The sequence below is a fragment of the Lytechinus pictus genome, chromosome 13 (genome assembly GCF_037042905.1).
Source record: "Lytechinus pictus isolate F3 Inbred chromosome 13, Lp3.0, whole genome shotgun sequence".
Taxonomy (NCBI): Eukaryota; Metazoa; Echinodermata; class Echinoidea; order Temnopleuroida; family Toxopneustidae; genus Lytechinus; species Lytechinus pictus.
In genome coordinates this window covers 26,933,696-26,951,916 of record NC_087257.1, presented here as the reverse complement: position 1 = coordinate 26,951,916, position 18,221 = coordinate 26,933,696, and the positions used below count along the sequence as shown (strand labels likewise).

General features: G+C 34.6%; 1 protein-coding gene across 1 annotated transcript in view; it reads left to right on the top strand.

Annotated features, from left to right (window-relative positions):
• The window catches only part of LOC129274247 (uncharacterized), a 169,005-nt gene that overhangs the window by 101,454 nt on the left and 49,330 nt on the right, over positions 1-18,221 (top strand). Inside the window, exons 30-37 of the mRNA XM_064108955.1 lie at positions 779-920; positions 1,278-1,391; positions 4,181-4,491; positions 6,561-6,741; positions 7,597-7,910; positions 8,370-8,514; positions 17,218-17,241; positions 17,800-17,877. Coding sequence (XP_063965025.1) covers positions 779-920; positions 1,278-1,391; positions 4,181-4,491; positions 6,561-6,741; positions 7,597-7,910; positions 8,370-8,514; positions 17,218-17,241; positions 17,800-17,877 — 1,309 coding nt within the window. The remainder of the gene's footprint in view (positions 1-778; positions 921-1,277; positions 1,392-4,180; positions 4,492-6,560; positions 6,742-7,596; positions 7,911-8,369; positions 8,515-17,217; positions 17,242-17,799; positions 17,878-18,221) is intronic.

Genomic DNA, 18,221 nt, shown 5'->3' with positions numbered 1-18,221 from the left:
ATGCAGAAAAAACAGTAAGCGAGAGCGTCACAAAATCAGGAGAAAACAACGCTTGAAGTTAGGGGTTCACTCAAGCATGAGATGTACACACACTGTGCAATATCTCAATTAAATTTCCAAGCTGTCTGTAAAACTAGTGTCAAAGAAGCTCTTGAATCTTGTTTTTTATTCAATTTTACAACTTGCAATTTTTACAGCATAAAGAAGAAGAATTACTCTTTGAAATAAGCTAATTTTTAATTTTTGTTTTTTGAAGACGAAATTACTATTTGGGCTATTTACAGAGAACCTTCCCTGGCAACTTATTGTTGGTTCTGGGGTGGCTGGTGGTTCCAAGGCATGTGCTCCGCTCTGAATTCCACACACTAACTGAATGACCAACTTCAACCCTAGGTTTAACACTATACCCTACCCTGAACCTGACCCCAAACCTAACATAAAACCCTATTGCAACCTTAACCCTAACCCTATATCTTCAACGAATTTAAGCCCGGAGCAATTGTCGCAAGAGCAAATGTCGTTTCACCATATATACATCCCTGCACATCCAGGGCAAGAAGTGCAGATCTTAATAAGAAATACATGGTCCTCGTTACAGTAGAAATGATGCATGTCATGTGATCGGCTCTCAGCCAATCATTTGATAAGGATGATAGATCCCCATATCCAATATATATTTATTATGATCACTGTATATATTGATCTGCAGTATGTGCATTGGCGCACTGGTCATTGAAATGATTGTTACAGTAGTTCAATTTTGTATGTCTGTTTGCAGATTCCCGATGCCAACACCAACCAAAATTGCAACGTATCAATCATATTTGAAGAAGTGCTATTGGCATCTGAAATCCGAATCATCCCCACAAGCTGGCACCCACATAATCTCATCTGTATGAGGGTGGAAGTTTATGCAGAAGGTTGGTTTATGATAATGAATGATATTCCTTTTTTAATAATCCTTTTTAGTTTATTCTTTGTTTTCCCTTTTCTCTTTAAGTTTCTCTTTTTTCTGTATCCGATTCTTGATATTCAATTTCAATTTCAATTTATTCACCATCTTTAAAAATCAGTGTACATAAAAAATATGACATAAAATACCGATACATAGTTTAAAAATGGAGGGATACCCTTAATAAGCACAGTGCTTGTAAGCCTTTGTTAATAATCCATTTTAGTCAATTGATATATTCTATACCAGTTTTCTAATGTTAAAGATATGTATCACATATATTGTATTATATTTACAATAATTTTCATTATTTATCTTTTACCAGAATTTGACCCATGCGACTCATCACCCTGTCAAAATGGAGGAACATGCTCTTCTGCTGATGATCAATACTCATGTCAATGTCCAAGCAGTCATACTGGAACAAACTGTGAAACGGGTAAATTATTTTAGCATTAATCTTGGTATTTTTTATTTTACAGATGTTTTAAATCAGCGCTTCTCAACCGTTTTTTTTCTTGAGGACCACTTTGACTCTCAGATTTTTTTCGAGGCCCACATACTAAAATTTAAGAAAGTCTATTTTGATGAAAATATGTTTCATGGAATTTGAACACAAAGCTCAGAAGTACATTCAAAACAAACAGTTTGAGAACCAATCTGCATTCGCAAATGTCAGGTATATGGGCGACAATTAACCACATGTACATACATAATCTGCATGCACATAAAGTTCACATCAAAGTTAATCAAAACCATCATAGTGTGCATGTGCATGCTTGCAACATGTATGATACCCAAGCATGCTTTAGTTTTGTTTGACCCATGTAGACAGATCGGATAGGTCTGTAAAATAGTCTATAGATTCTAGTTTTTTCCCCCATTCTGATAACTGGAACATGTTCTTAGGAACTAACTTGGCTACACAGGGAAATATCATTTTAGCATGCAAAAGGGTCACCAGTTGTGCATAAAGTGATTTGTAACTTAATAAGAGAATTAAATTCAGTAAATGAAAATTCATAATTTATTTTTCAAAATAGAAATCTAAAGTAGAACTGCTGCAAATATGTATTCTTCCCAGTCGATTATGAACAGCTTTTTGAAACGCCTACCTGGGTCCCGTAACACAAAGGTTTGCAATTAATCTGCTTGATTTTTACAATTGATTGTACATCGTAGTCAATGCGATCAATTGTAGAAAAATGTTCTACGATCATTGCTAAGCTTTGTGTTACGGGCCCCTGGTCTGGCAAACCTAAGGAGGGTTTTATCAAATTTGTCATCTGACAGATCTTAAACTTTTCAAGTTTGTGATTGTCTTGGAAAGGAAGGTGTCTGACGATTGTCAAATACTTATGTTGCAGTCACATTTCCCCTATGGTGCCTGCACGGCGAGTCAAAATATGCTGTTTTACAGATTTCTTTATCAACCACACACAGGAAGCTCATACAAAAATCATCATAACTGCTGTTTTTTGACTCGCCGTATGGCCATCGTAGGCAGAATGTGACTACACCATTACTTGTCAGCGGTGATGGTGCTTCATGAAATGGTTCACTGACATGTTTTCTTGGAATTCTAATTTGGCTAATCTTGAATATCAATTTGTTTTTCTTTTATATAATGCAGTTCTCCCTGACCAATATACCATTCCCAACCTCTAAAATGACCCAAGGGATTTGTTATAACATTATTTGGGGGAGGGGGTCAGAATACAAGATAGATAAACTGTGTATTCTATGATTCAAATAGGAAGTATAGATACTTTATATTGTCCAGTATTATTTGCTTAATAATGTAGATCAGTGCATGCTTGATACATGATATATGTGCAGCCATAGCTTTTTGTCTCGTCTTCATTCTCAATGGTTGAAACAATGAGCTGGCAAAATAAGAAGAGAAACCCTGTTGAATGCACAAGTCCTTTTGTGACCTGGTATATAACACAAAGAGATACGATTAATTGTAACTTTTTGTACATGGTTTTCCATAGACTACAGTTACACTCAATTATGAAATTGATTGTATCCTCTGTATGTCACATGGACCTGTTGTTACAACAAGGATTGTTAAAGGGAGTCCACCCAAACATAAAGTTGTTTCGAATAAAACTTTGCAAACATCATTAAAATCGAATGTAGAATAATAAAGTTATCAAATTTGTAAGCTTCACTTACATGTAATTTCACAATATAGTTTTTTTGCACATCTTGGATGGCATGTGAATGAAGGAACTGATGGGATTCCATTTGCAATTGTTTTGTTTTGTATTACATGTATATGAAACATGAAAATTGTTTTCCCATCACAATGGGAAACAATTTGATTCCCAGCCTCCCTGAACATTTTGTATTGTCATTGTGATTTGAAGAAGAGTTATCTTATTGTCAAGTCTGCAAAATGGAAATATTGTGGAATTCATACAACAAAATGCAAAAGATAAAAAATTAATGTGTGGCATCTCTCATTTGCATATTACTGCAATATGCATGCAAAGTTATTTTGTAAAATTAATGAAATCTTACACTGTCATATCTTTCTTCTTCTACTTCTGATTTTCATAGAATTTTCAGTATATTACTTGTTTCATTGTTCCTTATTTATTCAAATAAACTTTTTTTGGGTGGGGTTGATCTAAAATTGCCTTGTTTGACCAATCCACACTCTCAGTTCTGTAAACCTGTGGGGGGTGGTCATTTGCATTCTGCACATTGCATGCTACACACATATGTCTGCTAACCACATTTACCCTGAATGGCATAATCTATATAATATGAACAAATTTTGCAAGCATCACTTACAAAATAGTATGGAATGCAGGAAGCTTCTTAAAATTGATACTTTTTATAGGATTCCTGCTATTACAAGAGATGTGACACTGATTTTGCACCTATCATAAATTATAAATTTCCTAATGAACAAATGTTTTAATCATTGTAATTGCCCCCATAAATGGTGTAATCTGCACAACTATGTAGCAACACCGCATGGTCTATAGGTTACTTCAAGTGTCAATTGCTGGAAAATGGTGCTAAAAAAGCAACCCAAAAGATGAAATACAATGATTGTTTCACATATTCTGGTAGAGTTCTTCCTATCATTGTTGGTTTTTGATCCATCCCATTTATGATTGAACATCATGAGTAAGCCTATAATTTGTAACATGTTTAATGCATGCATTTGAATTCAAGTAATTTATACCCTCCTTTTTCCCTTTATTAAAGAGGTGTGCTCTAACCCAACATATCCTGAAGGAAAGCCTCTCTTCCAAACGGAAACCATTACAGCAGGTGACATCTTTACCACTTCTCCTGGGGATAAGGATTCTCTGGACCTGTTACCCCTCAAAGATCTTAGCAGTACAGTCAGCGAAGCCTGGTGTACTCAGGATGCAGACGGTTTAATTCTTATAATTGATCTTGGAGAAGAAAGACCCATCGAAGGGCTTGCCTTCCGTGGGAATAATGATGGTGTCAAAGCCTGGGTCCAGAAAGTGAAGCTGGAAGCAATCAGCGATAGTTCAGAAATTCTCAGAGTGAGTAATGGCATACCAAATCTTTTCTTCTTGGGGTAATGGGTTGGGGAACTGTAACCTACAGACCCCAATGGTGTAGGGTTGGAAGAGGGTGATGAGAAATGTTTCATTATGGTATTATTGACACTGCATGCCCTTTGGTGTAAATCTAGTCCAAGATGGGAAGGGGGAATGATGGCAATATTGCAAAAATCTTTCACAATTTGTAGGGTCATATAAGTATCATAAAGCAATCCCTACAACGGGTAAAATTTACCAATCTTCCCCCACCCCCTTTATTTTGATTACTGCTTGAGCATATTATGTACTTCTTCAAATTTCTCCAGTAGTCATTTGTTAGTTTGATAAGAAGTATTAGTATACTATAGCTATGTGTACAAGCATTGGTTTGATTATTCATACATATTGATGTGTGATTGAGCAAAGCAAGTGAGTAAGGTTTTTTTTCTCCATTTCCCCACCGCAAAATGCAACTTTCTTGTGAAACTGGTTTTCAGTGTCTCGATCTTCTAAAAAATATTTGAGAACCAATAGTTGCCTGTGTACAGATAGTTTGTGAAACTTTTTTTTTTTAAGTTGATACACATGTAGTCATCTTTTTAATAGCCTTGTTTTGACTCTTTGTGCGCTGGGCCATGAACCCATCTGTGCTGAATTATTTTAAGTGAGGGAAACAATGCATTGTTTGCTTGAGCAAGAAATGCAAAGTTTGTGCTGCACCGAGTGTACCTTGGTGCAAAGTATGCATGGAAAGGGTTAATAGTGCAATAACCAAGAGAGAACACATGTATTTGATGGTGGAATGCCAATTTGCAACAATCTAAAACCAAGCAGCCATCCACTTCTGAACACCACAAAAGAATTTTGCAGATTTACTGTTGTCTCTGATATCTGATATCAATTATTTTTACACAGTATTTAAAAAAATGAAGTACTCCAATCAAAATAAACAAAATATAATTTAAAAAATTTGATACATAAGAAATGTATAAAACAATAAAATACACATGAGTAAATGTCGATTTCAGATATTTTCCTTTGCTTCAATATTGCAAATACTTATAGGATACTTGAAGAACCAAAAATAATAAGATGAAGCTTTATTTATGCATATAATTTGCATAAATTATAATAACTAATTAAAAATTGTATGATTATGAGATCTGAGCTCCCCCCCATATTTTCATAGCCCAGTTTAGTTAGGGTTAATCTAATAAAAAAATAGGTGGGACATATTTTCTGCAGTGGGTTTTTCAAAATTATCTTTGAAGCAAACAACTTCAACAACATGGCAAATTTGTGTTCTTCACAATAAATCATTACAGAGGAATAAATTTGATTCAAATACTTTCAGCTTTACTATAAAGTTAACTGATAAATAATCCTGTGTATCATTGTCATTAAATGAATAAAATGACTGCATGAGATTGAAATGAGATAAGTATCATGACCAGTATTTTGAAGTCTTCTCCATGTTTTCCACAATTTTTTTTTTGCTGAAGAAAATTATCTAAGCTATTGGTTCCAGAGAGTTATCAATGATTTGACTGTCAAATGAACTGACAGATTGAACCAACCAAAGCTTAATTGCCTTCCAACTACATGACCATAGTTACACCGCAACTTTGAACCAGAGTTAAAATTAGACCTGAGCTCCGTTACACAAAGATTAGCGATCAATCACTAAATGAACTAGCCAATCAAGATCAACATTATACGCACATTTGGCACAAAATACCGACCAGAAACCAATCAGAAGTGTTCTCTCATATTTGCTATTCATCGCTAATCTTTGTGTTACGGAGCCCTGGAGTTCAGAAAACGAACCAATGGCTCTACATGTTGACTCTAAAACACTAGGTTATTTTGATGGCTATAAAAGCCCAGAGGTGATTATGAACATGGGCTCTCAATTACCACAAAACTTGGAAAATTTGTTGTTGCCTTTAATGTACTTTTTAAACTTAACTTTAGAATTAACTTTGCCAGTCATACGTTAAGTCATCCAAAACTTATAAAGAACTTTCTCTGTCATATCACAGTTTTGAATTTGTTTCCCAATATTACAGACATCAGATGGGTCAGAGGAATTTACTGCCAACAGTAATGCCGATTGCGATGCAGTTATCTTATTTGAAACACCAGTGAACATGAGAAAAATCATTATCACCCCAAATGAATTCCACTCAGATCAGGATGACGTCCTGTGCATGAAAATAGAAGTGTTTGAGTTTATCCCAGCACAGCCAGGTAAGGGAAAAAGTCAAAAAATTTCTGCCTGATGCATTCCCTTGTTTTCAGACTGTTGCATGTTTTATTTTTACCTGATGGTGATAGTGGTGGTGGTGATTGTGATGATGATGATGATGATGATGATGATTATTGATGATGATGATGATGTTGGTGGTGGTGATGATGATGTTGATGATGTTAGTGGTTATGATAATAGTATTGATATTTTAAGAATATCAACCCTAATCTAATATACTTGATAAATGTGTGGATAAATAACTTCAAATCTCAAATAGGGGCTTTTTTGTTTCATTTTTTTTCAAATACCCCTTAACATAGAATTGAGTCCCCTTTAAGTTGCCTGCCATATTGTTGAAGAATACACTACTGTATTTTCCTCTTGGGCTTCTCCCTAACATTGAATACCCCTAGTGGTAGCTATTGGACGGAAAATCATATTTTATATGCTATGTAGATTCCAATCGGTGATGGGTCAATATGCAATCACGTGACCATAACTGCAAGGATCGCACTTGTTATACTCTAGGAATTTATGTCACCTTAGTGAATATAACTTTGTTGTATTGTAAACAAATGTGACACCATTTTAGCCCCCAATGATTATTAGGGTTAACTTTGAATGTACCTTTTTTCTGTTTTGAATTTTTATGATTCATTTAAATACACTTTCAGTTTAAAACTAAATTTTATTGGATGTGTACACAAATTACATTTTGGAACAGTTTATGAGTCACTTAACTGATTTGAACTAAGAAGAAAAACTTGAAAGGAGAACACGAAACTGAAGAAAGAAAGAGTGCTACTGATTTTTCACTGCATTTAATTAGAATGGAATTGTTTCATTCTTGACAGAGACAATTGAATGTTCTGAAGGCAATCTTCCTGAAGGGGACGCGATCATCAGTCAGGCTGACATCGCTGTATCTTCTAATGGACAACACCATGCTCATGGTGTTCAGAGTGTACCGCTAAGGCCTGAAGATGACCCTGGCGTGGCTTGGTGTCCTGCGGGTGGAGACAAATTACCTTTAGTTAAGATTGTATTCCCTCATGATGTTGAAGTTTTTGGACTCGTTATCCGTGGGAACAACTATCCGGGTTATGAAGCTTGGACGACATCGCTGGCCTTGGAGGCGCTCCAGAATCATGATGTTGTGCTTGACGAAGTAAGTAGGACTTTTTTTTAACCTTCCATGTACCTGGTACTCCGGGATAAGAAATGAAATTATTATGTATGTTGTCAGGAATATGCAATAATTGGCGTTGACCCCATTTGCATGAAAGTTCGTATTCCGGTAACTTTGCCACCCTGCAGTATATTCCATGAAATCCATGATTTTGATTGGCTTGTGGCCTTGTTTCCATGGGAATTGCCACTTTTGGATGGCAATTTCGCATATTCATGCTGCCATGATGCATAGATTTCTTCTGTAAATGAATTCCGAAAACCAGAACCCCTCAAGCTTTAATGATAAACAAATGCTACGCATCTGGTGAAATGATGAAATAGTTATATTAGAACTATGATAATATTGATGAAAATTTGTCTCACAATCCAGAGATGCTAATGTGTAAAATGTATAATGTTGTATTGTACGTTTATTTATTTTTTTTTCATTTCATAGACATATACTTTGGGAGAAAACGCAAACTGTGACATAGTCATCAAATTCAATTCACCAATACTGGTGGATAAACTTGTCATCCTGCCCAAGGGCTATGAAGGATCTGTTGGCCCATGCTTGAGAGTGGAGGTTTATGGCAATCTTGGTAGGTTTATTAATAGTCTTTTTAGGTCTCTCTGTGAGGCTGAATATCCCTCTTTTCATGTTTTTTTTTTGCTTCATACACTCACTCAAATTGAAAGATTTAAAAAGTCCTTTAAAAGAAAGCTATTATAATATCCCTGAAGAGGAATTTCGGCTGGGTCTACTTTATTAAATCGGGCACAGACCTGAACCACCCTACATTCTTTGAAAGTACATGTATGTTACACACTCAGGCATAAATACTATTTGAGTGGTTGACAATAAACAATAGTCCTCCCCTTAACAATAGGTTTGCTGCCTGAATATACAGCGGAGTTATGTTACGTAGCGGCAAGATGACGTTTTGGAAAACCAATGTCAAAATAAGTGCCTGGATGACCCCCCCCCCCAATGCAATGTTATACAGGCCAGGCCTGTCATAGGGTATTAATGGTAAATTGCCTTCTTTGTCTAATAATAATTATCCACTTTTATATAGCGCTTAATACATCGGAACGACGTGTCTAAGCGCTTTACAGATATATTATTACCCCAGTCATTGTATTCAATCAGCCATTCCCGCACACAATGTGTGCACATCCTCCACTTCCTTGGGAGTATTCCAGTTAGTCGCCGGTGAGGCGCACACAGTGCCGGTTTACCTGCTTTTTTATCTTAAGGAGAGATATTTTTATCTCTCCTTTTGTTGTATAGTAAACCTGAAGTCTATATAGTGATTGATTTATTACTATTCAATCAATGAGTATGTTGCCAACACTAAGTATAATAATATTTTGATTTATATTGCACTTTGGACCAATGTTTCAAAGCACTGTTTATAAAACAAGAAGCCGAGAATCACTACTACATAACAAAATGTAATATAACTTACATATGTTTTAAATGAAAAGAAAACATATACATGCAACTATGAAATCTACAGAAATACAAAGAAAACTGTTCATTATCAATAATCAAAATCATTGTTGCAGAATCTGGAAAAGGTGAGTCTTAATTGAGAATTCTTACTGGTGTTAGTATCAGTGACTGCTACATGTAAGTCACATTTCTTTAAAAGATGACTGCATTACTTTAAAGTTATAGGCCTGGGGGCCGTTTCATAAAGCTGTTCGTAAGTTAAGAGTGACTTTAAGAACGACTGGTGAACCTTTCTTACTCGCTTAACCATCGCCAATGAATATGCCATTTACCACAAGAAAGGATCACCAGTTGTTCTTAAAGTCGCTCTTAACTTACGAACAGCTTTATGAAACACCCACCTGTATTCTGAACTCGACTTTAACTTAAGCTTTAGTCTAAAGTTGTGGATTAGATATGAAATATCAATAGTGACAAAATTCTCTCGAAAATGAGGATGAAATTATTTGCTTCTTTGGCACTCTAACCATTAAAAACTACTGAGAATAATCATGTAAATTGTCATAATTTTAGCACCAACTTAGACCATGGTCTAACTTAACCCTGACTTCAGACTACAGGTCCGACTAGGGTCTTAGGCTCTTATAAATTTATTTGTACAATGTACCCTTGCCTATGGTTGTTGACACCAGCACTGCAGATGATTGAGGTAAGTGGAGTGTAGATTTATGATTCTGCTGGCTTTAATTAACTTGATCATTCTTTTGAGTGTTTTATTCATGAGAAATTATAAGCGCATTGAAATATTGATGGAATGCACTACGTAAATGTATTAATGTAAGTTGTATTGTAAGTTCATAATAAACTTGATTGATTGATTGATTGATTTGTTTGTTTAATTCCTTTCTGTATCTTTATATCCTTTTCCCGTTCTGACCTCTACAGCACCCTAGTATGGATAAAGCAACAAACCTTTCAAGCCTCTATTTTATAGAAGAATGAACTTCAACGAATGGCTTTCAATAATTTAATGTTACTAAAATACATCTGATTTGATATCTTACAAATCATTATTTCTTTATGATCATGTTATTGCTTGATAGTATTTATTTATTGTTATTACCTTATTTCAATATGATGTTTCATGCAGATAATGATCATTGCCGTGTCCATTCTATTGGTATACCACATAAAAATATTCTCAGAAAATGTATGTTGGGGTTATTTTTACAAATCAAATTTATTCTAAAATCACTTTAAATCTTTCAAATTTTTGGCTTGCTCACAAATTTTTCTCTATCGGTACATTATATCCAAAACTCAATTTCCTGTAACCTTGGTTACAAAATATCTATTTGGTCATGTGTTGTAAGAATGGCATTGCATTCAGCATTTTCAAAACGAGTACTAAAGCCAACTGTACTGCCAATTTTGAATTTGAAGATACTAACAGTCATTTTTTTTCAGGTGATCATTTTAATATCTTCTAAACCTGTAAAATACATATTTTACCTGTTATTTATATACTTGTGTAGAACATTCTATTGTGAATAATGAGAGTTGTAGTAAACATTAGCATGGTAAATCATGTAATGTGTAATAAATATGATAACATTTACTATTAGTAATTATTGAATAAAACACTAATTGGGGGATGATCCAAGATTTTTTTAATTTGGGGCACATATTTTTTTTCATTTTTTCCGACTAGCAGGGAGAAATAAAAAGATATCACTTTAAACACAGGCCTATTTCCATCACCTCTAATATTGAGCTAAAGAGAGGAGGGGGCACAACATACTGCATGGTTTTCCTTTGTAAATGCATTTGGGAAAAAGGGGGAAATGTTACCCTTCTGCCCTTCTGGATCTGCACCTGATCAAGCTGATCTTGTTAATGAAAAAAATAATCAAATACACAAAATCTGTTATTCACTACAAATGAAATACAGCTTATTAATCTGCTTAGAGCATCTTATTCATGACATCATATCATAGTTAATGAGTCAGATCATTCTGAATTTGGACCATAATAAAAAGAACATCATGAGACAAATATGTAGAAAAACATAATAAGTGAAGTCATTTTCAAACATGATTGCAGCCAGTTGTCTCTTTTTGGCCTTGATAGCTTTACTGTACAAACTTAAATGAATCATCCAGGGATGGTTAACTAAGGGGTCAGTCTGTCTATAAAATCTCATTTTGACCCGTTTCACAAGTATCTCTTCTGCATCAATGGGCTATTTCTCTTGACAAAATTAATGATTTTTTTTTAATCCAAAATACACCGAATCTAGTAGACTCTAATGTGTATGATCATTACATTCTTGCCCATTAGTCTTTCTTTTAACAAAATATATGTTACCATGTGATTGCCAATCATATATTTGTACTCGCATGCAAATACCGATGGGGTCAATTTGGCAGCACAATAGAGCTCGTCAGAGTTTGCAAGCCATGTAAACAAGTATTTGAACTGGAATCCAATATGCTTTTCTAGGAAGAAGAGGTTCATTGTATAATATGGTACAAGCTACTCAGGATGGCAATGTCCATTAATGTGAATAACTTTATTACATTCCACTGTCTGCCATGGGATGTCAATATTCAATAAACTTCACTTTTCCAAAATGCTTTAAGATAAATTTGCATGATATTTTTACTCAAGATTAACTGAAAATCTCAAAACTGCCATCAATCAAAGAAACGCATTTCGGCATCTTTCCCCTTTAAACAATTTTTACAAAAATGTTGTGCAGTTATATTCTTAAATCAGCTTCAAAATATTCCGGTTTCTTTACAGGGTGGACAGGGATTTTCAATATTGTATACACACTCTATTATTCTATATGGTTCTACAGGGTGTTCTAAAAAAAGGTAACTGAAGTTCTAAGGTCAGCTACATCAGGAACACTACATTAAAACCAAAAACTTGGAAAAATTATGTTTTGTACCCTTCGCCTTCAAAGGACCATATTTCAGTGAACCGTGACAATTGTGATGCAAGCAATTTGTCAATTTAAAGTTGATGAGTTACTCAGTTATGTAGAATATAGATCGCAAGAGTATCATGTATTCTTGATAAACTTTGTTACCTCTTTTTAGAACACCCTGTATAAGTCATGTTTTAACTTGGCTTTGGTGGGAAAATTCTATCTATGTTTGTGGTTGTCTGTGCGATGGCATAATTTAAACTCTGTATCATTCTTCTAAAAATCTGTGCATTACATTGAATTATTTTCACTTGGGTGATGTATTATTCTTTGGTATGCTCAGTGTTTTGAACTCATATTTTAGTTATAAAACTAGGCAATTACTTTGTTAAACTTAATTCATAAATAACTTTCTTGTAAGGCTATTTGGCATATTTTCACCCATTTTCATCCCTCGATCATTGTTAACATTGATAAATAAATGCAATTGATGGAGCACAAAAATTTAGTGGATGGACTTAAATTCTATTTAAAAAATCAACATGTTTCCCTATTTGTAGGGAGGAGGGTATCATACACTATAAATAGTATTACATTAAGACGCGTTTGTTTTAGGGCAGACAATATCGATCATTGCAACCAGACTTTGAAATAGATAAGTTATAAATAAGACCGCAGATTCAAGCTGATCTGAACATTCATTGTTTTATGTTTTAATTAATTAGAAACATATTCCTCTAAATGTATTTATCTATCCTGTATTCTTTTCCTTATGCTTTAAGCTCCCATGATAATTTATTAAATCAAACCAAACAGCTAGTCCTCCCTTTAAACACTTTGTATTGATTGGGCTATCTTTGGTAGGAACTTTGGTTTGTGTGTTGTGTTTGTACATGTAACTTCTCTTGGTTTTCAGAACGTGTTACTTGTCTGAAATTAAAGTCACTGTCCACCCTGTATTTGTTGCATCTTTGCTTGTATTGTCTTGTCTTGTTTTGTTTTGTCTTGTTTGTTGCTTGCTTGTTGTTTTGAATAAATGGGAGTAAAAAGTTGTGGGCGCTCTTGAACTGGAAAAGTGGAGGTTCATGATAGTTTTTCATGGATCATGTTAAACCTTTCTTCATTGGTAATCATACCTTGCTACTTTCTTAGGTTCTGAAAAAAATAAGACAAAAACTCAAACCATGTGGGTGTGGGTGAATATGTTATTGTGTATGAATGCGTGGAGAAGGGGTATGTTTGTGAGTTTGGGTGTGTGCCCCCGCTCATGTGGAAAACGAGGACACACACATAGAATTCACATTTCGACTGAGGACACACACTACAGCGAGGATGTCCTTGGTAGGTGCATTATTGCGAATGGTCCCAAGTAATGTATTCCCACATAATTATACATATGTATGGGTACAGATAGAAAGTGCATAATAGTAACAAATTCAAACTAATCCTCAGTATTCCAGATTCCTGCTGACACACATGTATTGGATTTTGTTGTCAGATATTTTTTAAAACGTGTCCTCACTTTCCAACATGAAAATTAATGGATGCGGTGTGTTTGTGTGTACTGTAGGGGTAAATGGAGAAGCCAGACTTCTTAAATTGCTAGGCCTGTATTGGGAGAAGTGTGCTCACAAACTTTAAACCATTTCCACAAGTTAAAAGGGTACTCTTGGCTGAAAGTGATTATATCTGAATAATAGCGTAATAAATCAATGAGAAAAATGAAAAAAACAATCTTCAAATTACGAAGTTATTGAATTTTAAAGTTTGCCAATATTTTGTGAAAACAGTACGTGATATGCACACCATCATGAATATGGAATAGGTCGGCTGATAATGTCATGTCCCACTTTTCCTTTTCGCACATGAAATAATTATTTCACCTTTATAAATGGATGTATGATATTATTCCCTTGTAACAAAGTAATTTGCAGCCGTGATTATTTTACGCATTAGATCGTGAGTCAATCCAATTTTATCCATTCTTGGACGACAGATCAGAATAAATATAATTTCATGAAATAAAATAAAATACAAAAACAATAAATGGGGATATGACATCATCAGCTCGCTCATTGCATATTCATGAAGAGTGCATAGAACGGTTTCACCAAAATGATGCAAAAAAAATCAAAATACCATCACTTTGTTATTCCTTGCCTGATTTTGATGACATTTTCAGTGTTTTGTTTGTCTCTCAGTGTTCAAATCGTATTATTTTCAGCCTGGAGTAACCCTTCAATGTGAAATACCTGGTAAGCCTTTCACCTATTACATTACGGTAGGCTTCTTCAGATGGAGTCGGTCATGATTGGCTGGAGATATAATTTCTGGGATATGTTTCATAAAGCTGTTCGTAAGTTAAGAGCGACATTAAGAACGACTGGTGAACGTTCTTACGCACTAAACCATCGCCAATGAACATTTTGGCGTATATCAATTACCACAAGAAAGGATCTGATTCACCATGCAGTTCTTAAAATTGCTCCTACCTTACGAACAGCTTTATGAAACACCCACCAGGACTTGCAAAATGAGAGTCTGCTACATGTATTTCCCATTCTACCATTAAACTAGATGCTGTTTGATAAAGACTTACATCCATGGTAACTTTACAGTAATGCCAACTAACTACCATGGAAACCTTAATTTTAAGGCTGTTGAGCCCTGTTACCATGGTAGTTGCCATTATGTCAAGTTACCATAGATGTAACTATTTATGAATTGGGCCCCTGATGTGGTGAGGTGTGATTGACACTTGATATAGAATGATAGAGCATGCATGGGAAACATTATACTTGGATTCCAGTATTCACTCATTACTTGTTTCTTGCTAGATAATATAAGCCTCTGAAAAACGTTCATGTTGTCAAGAAGTGATTGCATGTGTCAAGATGAATCCAGTGATAGTTTTAAAATTTGGTTGAATTTGACTATTTAGGGAAAGCCATGTCAACTTGACCCCTAAGAAGAAGAGCTCTCAGCTGAAAAGCGTGTTTCACCCTTGAGTGGAAATAGATAACATAAAATTTTAATAGGTAATAGTGTAGATCCGTTCTTGAATGTTACTGTGAGCAAAACTTTCAAATAATTAGTAAGGTATAATTGTTGCTGTTTGTTGTGAGGGATCTTTCAAATAGCAAAGATCTATTGACAAACATGCTAATAAAAGTACAGGAATATAAGTAATTTCACATAATGATAACAATGATAATAGTAATAATAATAAGCACGCAGGTGGGCTGACCAATGTAAACAATAAATCCATTTAACTGAAAAAAAACACTATGCTAGTGTTGATAAAGGATGAGTTTTAAGCAAGGATTTGAATATTTCAACAGGGAGCATTTCAGATGTTGGTTTGGAGCTTCAGCCAGAGGGCAGGAGAAATTACAGCAAACGCATGATTGCCATTGTATTAAGAACTATAAAGTATTGTTTATTAAAAAAGATAAAAAACAAATAACTAAAGATCATATTCATTTTCGGTTTCCATTTCTTGATTTTCTTTTTTAGGCTACTCATCAAATTGGTTTAGAGTAAACCTGAGAAAATAAAGGAATGCACAAAGAGGCAGATGATATTAAATTGTAACCCATATGCTTTAAAGCTGATGGAAAGTAGTTGCATCAAACAATGGTTTCATGAGAAAGTCTTTAAAATGAAAATTAATTGTCAACATAATAGATCTGCTTTACTTCCATAAATTTAACTCTTAATCCCCTAAAAGTTTCTTTCACTGTTTTTAGTAATATCACAACATTGTATGTATGAGCATGTATGTCCGAAGATTGTTGTGGAGCATATCATATGAAATGTATTTCATGAATTTAAAAGGACATTTGTTTATAAAAAAAAATGTTGACACTCCCCTTCAAATCGTTGGGAAACACAGTATTATTGATATAGATTGGTATGAATATTATAGGCGTTCCAAAACTTTTGGTAAGCAGCCTTCATATATATTTTTTTTTGGGGGGTGGGATATGTATATAACCACTTCTCAAGTACTTGTGTATGGATTGGCTGAAAATTTTAGGATTGTGGCATATAATGAAGAATACAATCATTTTCGAAGAAGAGGGCACAGAAATAAAAAAAATCTACACTTTTCAATTGGAATGTTAGATCATACACTAGTATAATATACATCATTGATCCTTTCCCATAGCTGTAGAGGCTTTCTGCTTTCAAGCCAGTATACTTTCTTTTTATCTTTGTGTCTTTATTTTTCATCCCTTTCTTTCATGTTCCCTGAAAGTTCTACTTAAGGCATTTGCCTCATCTACATTCTCTAGGCCTTCTGCATGAAAAAGTACCGGGGTACACTTTGCAAAACACCTTCTAAACAAACTTGGTTTAAATAATTTGACAAGAACATTTCTATGCGTATTGAAAACAACTGTGATCTGTCGAGTTGTGCATAGGTGATCATGCAGAGGAGCGGAAATTTTTTTAAAGTCACAGTGGTCATTTTGGGAGTGTATGTGATTCATAATTTTGATAAAATTACTTTTTGATTGATGATTAATCTTCTATTCCTTGATACCCTTTCTCCTCTCCCTATTTCACATTTTCCACAGGTCATTGCACTCAATTTAAATCAAGAATGATGTATGCTATTGACGACACATCTTCATCTGAAACATCTTAGTAATGGGATATTCTGAAATGACTTAGTATGGTTTTACTGTTGACTAATTTACTAAGAGAAAGAGCATCATGGTTAATGAAGTGAAGCATTTGGTGATATGAGATAAATATGTGGTGAATATTTCTGTAAACAATTTATATTCATTACCAAGATGGACATGCATAATTAATACTGGTTATGCCATCACACTACATTTTTTCATAGTTTTGAATGATAAATTTCTTTTCTCTCTATTTGAATTTCTCCTTTGATGACAGTAGAAGAGACGGAAGAGGCAGTAGGTAAGTACACTTTAAACAGAAAATATGAGTATTGGCCCGGGGGGGGGGGGGGAGTCAAATATATTGCTGTACACACGTGTGACCCCAAAAATGCGTTTAAATAGGTGTTTTTTTCAGTTTTGGACGCAGCCTGCGCGTGGACTCGTTAAGGGTAACAAAAACACTGATTTTCAAGAAAAAGGGTGGTTTTGAAAGACTGGTCAATGGTCAGTCGTGGGGTCAAACGTATTTAGGGTATTTTTTTCCCCAAAAGCTTTTTTTTTAAAGACTATCCAAACATGTTTAGGGTATGTTTTTTCCCCAAGCTTTTTCCCCCAAATCATACTTTGGTGACAACTTTTTTAATAGGGGACAAATTGTGTAAATAAGCCCGCGAAAAACTTGTTTAGGGGGTTATTTTGCACACAGAGAAAAAACATGTTTAGGGGGTGTTGGAAATAATTTGGTCACGCGTGTGTACAGCAATACATTTGACTACCCCACTTCATATCTGAAACATATGAAATCCCTGACAACTATATGGAAATCAAATGTAACATTGTGAATTTCATCTTTCAGTTGGGGATACTGAGGTAGCTGATACTCGGACAAGGCAAAGAAATTTACAGCCTGCTGAATCTGACGATCAACAAACAGGTATATTTTTTTTTTAGAAAATACTGCAAAAAGAAGAAAAAAATACCTCTTAAATCCCATCATATCCTGTATTCTCGTCATCTAGCTGCTACCCTAGAAATGGAACATATTCAAACTTGAGTGAATATTGCCTTACCATGCTAAAGACAACAATTGTATGGTAGTATTTCTATTAGAATACGAGCGTAGTTTTGCTGATTAGCCCGAGATGTATATAGACATCTGGAACAATATTCTCATCTATGATATAAAAAAGATGCACATCATTGAAAGCATTTGTAATAATTGCACACACACGGTACCTTTATAATAATTTTAACACACACTAGACCAGTGGCGGACCG